Source organism: Neomonachus schauinslandi, chromosome 12, assembly GCF_002201575.2.
Source record: "Neomonachus schauinslandi chromosome 12, ASM220157v2, whole genome shotgun sequence".
In the NCBI taxonomy this organism is placed as follows: Eukaryota; Metazoa; Chordata; class Mammalia; order Carnivora; family Phocidae; genus Neomonachus; species Neomonachus schauinslandi.
Genome location: NC_058414.1, coordinates 84,698,055 through 84,706,215, shown reverse-complemented (window position 1 = coordinate 84,706,215; position 8,161 = coordinate 84,698,055). Strand labels below are relative to the sequence as shown.

Below are 8,161 nucleotides of genomic sequence, written 5' to 3'. Positions count from 1 at the left end.
AAAAAAAAAAAAAAAAAAGATCCAATTCTAGGAGTCAGCTCTGCAGACTGAATCAGTAGGCCTCCATCTACCTCATATTCCTTTCCTCTATCCTGGGTATCTTTATTTTTCTAAAGTTTTAAGATTATCAGACTGAAAATATCAGAACTTTCAGTGGCCAGTAAAGTTCCTAAGCCATGCCAGTGTCTAATTTCAGTTTAGGGAAAGAGGAGGAAAGGAGATAAGGAAGAGCATGACAGTCCCCAGTCTCCAGGGAGTGGAATACCTCCAAACTAGTGATTCAAATTCATCGGTTTGCAGGAGTCTATGGGATTGTAACAAATTCTCAAATTCATGTGCACAATGATTTTGTCTATAGACCAAATAAATAATAAACCTCACAAGTGTGTTCTATTTTTCAAATGTATGTGAGTAATAAAATAAAAATTTATTTAAAAACCAAAATAAAGGGAGAGGGAGGAAGGAAAAGGAATTACTAGGAGCAGTGTCACTTTTGAATTATATAAGCATTGTTCAGACATCTCTAAGGACCTATCTCACCAAAACTCCATTTTTAATCCCAAATTGCTAAGGATAATGCCAAAATAAACCCAGGGTAGATAGAAAGTTTCCTACAGATGGATACTTTATTTATTTTTTTTAAAAGATTTTATTTATTTATTTGACAGAGAGAGACACAGCGAGAGAGGGAACACAAGCAGGGGGAGTGGAGAGGGAGAAGCAGGCTTCCTGCTGAGCAGGGAGCCCGATCCAGGGCTCATCCCAGGACTCTGGGATCATGACCTGAGCTGAAGGCAGACGCTTAACGACTGAGCCACCCAGGCGCCCCCAGATGGATACTTTAAATACAACAATTGAACATCAAGGAACTCATCATAAATAAGTTCAAAATTTGTTTCGCTAAGGCAAACAGTCTCACTCAAAATGGCCAAAGAACAACAAAAACAAACAACAACAAAACAAAGCCAGAAAGCCTAAATGTCCTTAATAGGAGACCAATTAAATAAAATGCCATAAAATTATTACCTAGATTATAATGCACCATTAATGAATGATATAGAGGAATATTTAATAACATGAGGAAATATTTATTATATAATGAGGAAAAAGAATACATAACAGCAAACAGAGGACAAAATCAAAATGAAAAATATAGTTACAACAAAACATCTGGAATGATATATATCAAAGGGTGATTGGTTATCTTTGGATGGTGGTATTAAAGATAATTTATATTTTGTTCCGGTCTATATTTTGCAAATATTCCACAATAAACTTAGAAGGCTTTTTTGCAAGCAGAAAAAATATGTATTCATTTTTAAATGTTAAATTTTAAAATAGTTGAAACAGGTTCATCTCTAATCCTAGTTGTCAAATCCTATCACTTTAACTTGAACTATGTATGTACACAAGGTACAATTTTAATGGTTTGATTTTAAGTAATAAAGAAGACTAACAGAAAAAAAAGGTAAACACACTTAAAATGTATCAAATTTTACAATCTAAAATATTTAAGTCTTTCAGTTACATGTAAACTAGAATCATTCCGTATTAGTGAAATTACCTAATGTGTACAAAACTTTCAAAGGTCCTCCCAGTTTTCATACTAATACATTAAAACCTTAATGTCAAGACAAAAAAGTCTAAATATTGCTTTCTCTAAACTTACAGCACTTCTTATTTGTACTCACAATTACGCACATACTATAGACATGCAAAATATTGAAGCAGCTTTGGTAACAGAAGTCAGAAGGCCCAAGATGAGAATACTATCTCCTACTCTTTCAACTCTTGGACCTGGGCAAATTAATTTCTCTCTCTGAACTTCAGTAAGACAGAGTAATATTTATTGTAAAGTGTTTGTGAAGACTAAATCAAAAAACACATGCTAAGTGCTAAGCGTAGTGCCCAAAGAACAGAAGGTACTTAATAAATGGTAGTTGTTACTAGAAGCACATGCAATAGCTTTTAAGTCACTGAACTTGTCAAGCCGTTTAAAAACTATATGACAAGTTACTTAACCTGTACAGACCTCAGTTTCCTCATCTGCAAAAAACAAAAAACAAACGAAAAAACCTCATCTCACTGGTTTGTTCTAAGGATTAAGTAAAACTATATAGAAAAATCATTTTGCATGTAATAGGTGCTCAGTAAAGTGTAGTCAGTATCACTATTAGTTAGCTACATCAAGAAGCATTTAAGTATAGAGAATATAAAATATTTTTACATATAAACTCCCATGTAATTTTAACAATTAATCATCATTTAAATATATTTCCCTGGGATGCCTGGGTGGCTCAGGTCATGATTCCAGGGTCCTAGGACAGAGTCCCCCATCGGGCTCCTTGCTCAGCAGGAAGTCTGCTTCTCCCTCTGCCTGCCGCTCCCCCTGCTTGTGCTCTCTCTCTGACAAATAAACAAATAAAATCTTTTTAAAAAAATGTATTTCTCGGGGCGCCTGGGTCAGCTCAGGTCATGATCCCAGGGTCCTGGGATGGAGCTCCGCATCAGGCTCCCTGCTCAGCAGGAAGCCTACTTCTCCCTCTCCCATTCCCCCTGCTTGTGTTCCCTCTTTCGCTGTGTCTCTGTCAAATAAATAAATAAAATTTAAAAAAAAAAGTATTTCTCTTAATTCCCAAATTGAGTATAAATTTCAGAAAAATGTAAAATATGGCAAACTTTTTAAGCACACTGCAAAACAAAAGGCCACTTTATTAGCTTCAAACTAAAAATGTGCTATCGATAACTAGATCTGCTTTAATATTTTTAAGGTCCAAATAAATCTAAAAGGATGAGAAGGAAAAAATGTTTTTTTCTGCCTCTGGGAGAAGGAAAAAAAATTCTCGTCCTTAGGAAGATAAATATCTGAATTGTTTCCTTTTTTTCAGGACTTCACATGTTTTTACACAACTAAAATTTAAGTGCCTTTAATATGAGAACTCTTTCCAGTCTCTGAATTCCTGAATCTACCTTTGTGCAGAAGCAGAACAGCACTTTTAAGACTATGGAATGTGAAGCGAGACTGCCTAGGTTCAAATCCTGACTTCATCTAGCTGTGTAACCTGAGGCAAGTTTTAATCTCTCCATGCCCAGTTCCTCATTTGGAAAACAGAAATTCTTCAAACAATTGTGAGGATTAAATGAGTTAAGACACTTAAAGTGTTCATAAAAGGGCTACCATATGGAAGGCACATTATAAGTGTTTCCCATTGTTATTACTGCTTTCTTATTCACCCCTAAAAATGCCTAGATCTGTGACTCTTGAAATCAATAAATACTTGCTACCCAGGAGACAATTCCAACAAATGGCTTTACTTAAAATTAGTACTTAGAAAGTACCTAACATGACTGTCACAGCAGTAAAGATACAGCAACTGCCATTAAAGAGGATTTTAGGGCAAAAGCAAGGAAAGTCAATTCCCTTTCTTACACTTCCTATTATATAAAGCTGTAACATCCTTACTTGCTAATAGAAGTTCAGTACCAAAAGAGTTTTACAATTAGGCATGGCACACACTAATCCAGCACACACAAAATTCTCAAACTCAAACTCCATAATACTCAATTATATTCCTTCAAAGAAAAAAGTTCCAATTACTCTTCTATTTTAATATCTTAGTACTTTAAAATAAAAACTATTCTGCATAAAACAGCAGAATACCATAAGGATTAAATAAAACATTGTAAATAAAAGTGTATGAGAGTTAAATATTCATTAAATACTAATTTATGAACATATACGAGAGAATTACAATAGATTTCTCCAAACTCAAACAACTGCCTTCCAACCAAAACTAGTACTCTGTCCACTTCAAATCTTGGGTCAGATAATAAGACGTAAGTCAGAGTAAAGTTACCATCCCACTAAATCATTTCCTGCTTGAAACGCACTCTTCCCTTTTTATTCATAACTGAGATGGGACTTCTAATACCCAAGTCCTGCCCTTAGACCGAAGTTTAAGGAGTGAAATCCTGAAAGTAGCCCAACTTAAGACCAGCAAAACTGTTATTAGAAAACTTCTTTGAAGTTATTAGATCAAAGGATGCCACCCCAATTCCCTACTGTCTGTGATCCTAACCTGGGTATAGAAAAATGCTAATTGTCTCCAGATTCAAGAACTTGTTAGCCTCAAAAATCAGAAGTACCTGGGCCACATTTCAACTAAAGCTGAGGGCTAGAATGTTCACCTGGCTCACTCTCAAACGAAAAGTTGTAGTCCAACATCAATCAGGAACACAGCCATGCAGTAGCCATCAATAGGCCACACAGGCCAGATCTGACCACAAGTCACTTGGCACCCTTCACTGAAGCAAACCCTACTGAAGGCCTGACTGCCAACCCTTGACCTGGTGAATAGGACAATGGGCTAGCAGTCAAGAGAGCTATAGATTCTTCTAGTCACAGATCCATTTTGAGATTCTTGACTGATTTAACTGAAGAAATCAAATTTGAGAAAAGGTAAAGAATTTTTGAAATACAGATGAAAAATTTTGAGTATGCTTCACAGATCTAGTTACTTCATTTGTTCAGTAACATAAAAAGATATATTATTTGCAACTTGTTTTGTTCATAAAATCATTCCTGGCCTTGTGAAATGATGGGGGGTGGGGAACAACTAGCACTTTTCTTCAGGGTCTGCATAGATCTTTAAACTTCACTAAGCCAGTTTCTCTATCTCTATGTAAAACTGGAGTTACATGTTCTTCCCTCAAAGATAAACTAAAGATAAATAAACACTGTATGAAAGTACTTTCAGCATTTCAGAAGGAATTTGTTACAAAAAAAAACCACATATGGTAGTAATGCAATGGAACTTGTTTTAACACCAAATCGGGGATTCAGACCAAACCAGTGTTGGAAGTCAAATCCATTAAAGTCAGACTTTTCTGTCTATATTTGAGTTCCTGGGTTGGGATATTGGTCTGTATTTATATAAATCCATGTTCTGAGCCATAATATAATGGAACTCTTCTGTAATGTCCCAGCCCACTCGCTATCTTTTTCAGAACTACCAGCCGGAAAAGACAACCCTCTGCAAATTCTACAAATCCTCCCCACTGGCAAGGATTCTGATGGATCCCACAACTTTTCAGCCTTGCGTGACTTTTACCACTCCTCTGGAGCTAATCACTTCTAATGACCCCAGTCAAGAACAATCACTCCTCTGCTCAGCTTTACACTTTGTCTCGGCCGATCCCTCCCCCAATCTCGACAGCTCCGACGACCTTAGACATCTTCACCAGTTTGCCAGACGTCGGGACCTCAAAAGCTCCGGTTCCTGCCCCACCTCCCTGAGCCAGCCGCCCCCCAAGCTCTCTTCAATCCCCAAATCCCGGGCACAGCATCACGGGGCTCCCGGTTGTCCGACGCGCTCCGGATCCGCGGCACACCTCACCCCTTCCCCCCGGGCCCCGCTCTCCGGACCCTAACCCCTCCTTGAGACGGGGGGTAGGGAGAGCAAAGCTGTCCGCGGCTGGACTGAGACTCGGGAGGCCAGGCGTCCCCCTACCAGGCCCCGCCTGGGCCTCTCGGCTCGACTGCCCTCCACAGCCCCCCTGGCCCAGCCGTGCTTATGCCGAAGAGTAGGGCAGCAGGAGCCCAGGGCCCAGCACTTACTCGGGAAGATAAGTAGAGGAGAAGGAGCTCCACTTGTGTAGCGCATAGGGGAGAAGCCGGCACTCGGGCGCCGCAGCAACAGCCCCGCCAGCCGCCATCTTGTCAGCACCGAAGCGGCCGCCACCGACCGCCGGCCGCGCCGGGGGGGAGGGGAGGGGCGTGGCCTGCTCTTAAAGGGGCCGCGGCCCGCTGGGCCGTGCGCTCTCCCCTTCTGGGGTCTTGCTGGTTTTGTGCACCGCTGAGGCGCGCGCGGATACAGAGTTCTCTCCTAGAGTTTCCGTCGCCTAATGCTCCTTAATAGACCGACCGAAACTGGGACTGGACTGTGAGCACCTGAGGGCTGTCCTGGGAGGCTCGGAGGGGAGTGGCGCAAAGGACTTTTCTTACAAGCTGAGGTAAGCCAAGAATGTTATGAAAAGAAATAAACTGTAGTTAGGAGCCAGGAAGGGAAATTGAGAAGACGGACTTGGGAGAAGGGACGTCTTTGCGACTTTGGAAACCGCTGCCCTCACCGAAAGGGAGCTGGCGTGGAAGAGCTACCGTCCTTTCCCTTTGCCGCGGTCCTGGTTTTAAACGTCTTGCCCCGCGTTCCCGAGTCACATGGAGACAGGAAAAGGAAATGCTCCTGTGTCCTCTCACCCTGTTCTGTTTGCAGTTTGTGAGATGCCCTTCCTTGTAAACATTTATTGCGAGTCCTCTCACACCAGTCCGTGCACTAGGCTTGCTCAGTCATGAGATTCACCCACAGACCAGAAAAAAACCTTAAGGGGTTGGGGAACCCGCGTGTCATCGTTTTTTCCAGTTGTTAAATCTGTCCGCTTTTAGCTCGGGCAGAAATTTCGCCCAAAAATTCAGACAGAACAGAGTTGTAAGAAAAAGACCAGAGAGGGAATAACAACCCTCGTGCTCTGAATGCCATATGGGCATCACACCAGCTTCTTATCAAAAAAGGAACATTTGCTCCAAATATCTGGCAGCTTTAGATAATGCTCCCATCAGGTACCCGTTTGTCAGGGTTATGCATGCTTAGTTCTTGGTTTAGCCGCTGCAATTACCCAAGTATTGCTCACTTACTAGAAAAGTTCTACCCGGAAAAGCCGTGACAGTGTCTTCATCTCCTGCCCCATGGAAAAACTCATGCAAAGAGTTTCTCAGTGAATGACCAAGTGAGTTGAAACACCTCAGTAGTAGTCTCTTCCCGTTATAATCATTAACTGTCCTGACCTCTTACCATAGAGGAAAACTTAGTAGTGGCCTTCGCTAGCATATCAGATCAAGAATGCCAAAAAGGGGGCGCCTGGCTGGCTCAGTCAGTAGAGCATTCTACTCTTGATCTTGGGGTTGCGAGTTCGAGCCCCACATTGAGTATAGAGATTACTTTAAAAAAAAAAAAACTTTGAAAAAAAGAATGCCCCAAAGAAGGCCACAATATGTTAACTTCTAAAATCAGATGCACTTTGGGTGTTGCAGCATGTTGGAAAAATATTTATTCCTTGAGGGAATGCTATATGACCCCAGTGACTTGAGTTGGGAGTCTAGAGACAGGGGGAGAGGCCAGAGAAGGTTAGTCCCAAAGATGCTTAGTGGTTAACTTTGGGGAAAAGAGATACTTTTAAGGCGAAAGGATTAAGACGGTGACTCAGTTCAATTAATTAGGGGCCCCAAATTTGCTAAGTATACCTCTTACCCTAATGTAAGTAGAGTCTTTGTTCTTTTCCAGACATAGAGTTATGGTTTCTGAGTGACCCTTTTATTTTTTTTTAAGATTTTATTTATTTATTTATTTGAGAGGGTGGGGATGAGGGGCAGAGGGAGAGGGAGAAAGAGAATCTCAAGCAGACTCCATGCCAAGTGCATAGCCAGTCACAGGGCTCAATCTCATGACCCGGAGATCATGACCTGAGCCAAAATCAAGAGTTGAATGCTCAATCAACTGAGCCAGCCAGGCACCCCCTGAGTGATCCTCTTAAAAAACAGATATAGGGGCGCCTGGGTGGCTCAGTTGGTTAAGCGACTGCCTTCGGCTCAGGTCATGATCCTGGAGTCCCTGGATCGAGTCCCGCATCGGGCTCCCTGCTCGGCAGGGAGCCTGCTTCTGCCTCTGACCCTCCCCCCTCTCATGTGCTCTCTCTCTCTCATTCTCTCTGTCTCAAATAAATAAATAAAATCTTTAAAAAAAAAAAAAAAACAGATATAAGTCAGTTCTTCCTGAGATGACTTTCAGTGACTTTCTATTCCATTTAAGTAATATGGAGCTCCTTTAGCAGAGGCCTTTCATATCCTGCCTTGATCACCTCTTCAGCCTTCTCTCTTCTTTCCCCCTTACAAGTTTTACTCCTCCCAAGCTAAACTAACACGCTAAATTGGCTCCTATAAGTTCTGTGCTCTCTCTGGCCTCCAAGCTAAGCTAGTCTAAGCCAAGCCAGGAGTATTCTCTACCATTCTTCACCTGGCTAACTCCTGCTCATTTTTGAGATCATTTCATTCTGGAAAATCGTTCCTCATCACCTATTTTGAGGTTAGGTGCCATTTTCTATATTTCCC

The 8,161-nt window shown here is 41.3% G+C and overlaps 1 protein-coding gene across 1 annotated transcript in view; it reads right to left on the bottom strand.

Moving 5' to 3' along the window:
• The window catches only part of MKLN1 (muskelin 1), a 165,456-nt gene extending 159,725 nt beyond the window's left edge, over positions 1-5,731 (bottom strand). Inside the window, exon 1 of the mRNA XM_044920189.1 lies at positions 5,618-5,731. Within this exon, the coding sequence (XP_044776124.1) occupies positions 5,618-5,715 (98 nt within the window). The 5' untranslated portion in view covers positions 5,716-5,731. The remainder of the gene's footprint in view (positions 1-5,617) is intronic.
• Between the last annotated feature and the right edge of the window lie 2,430 nt (positions 5,732-8,161).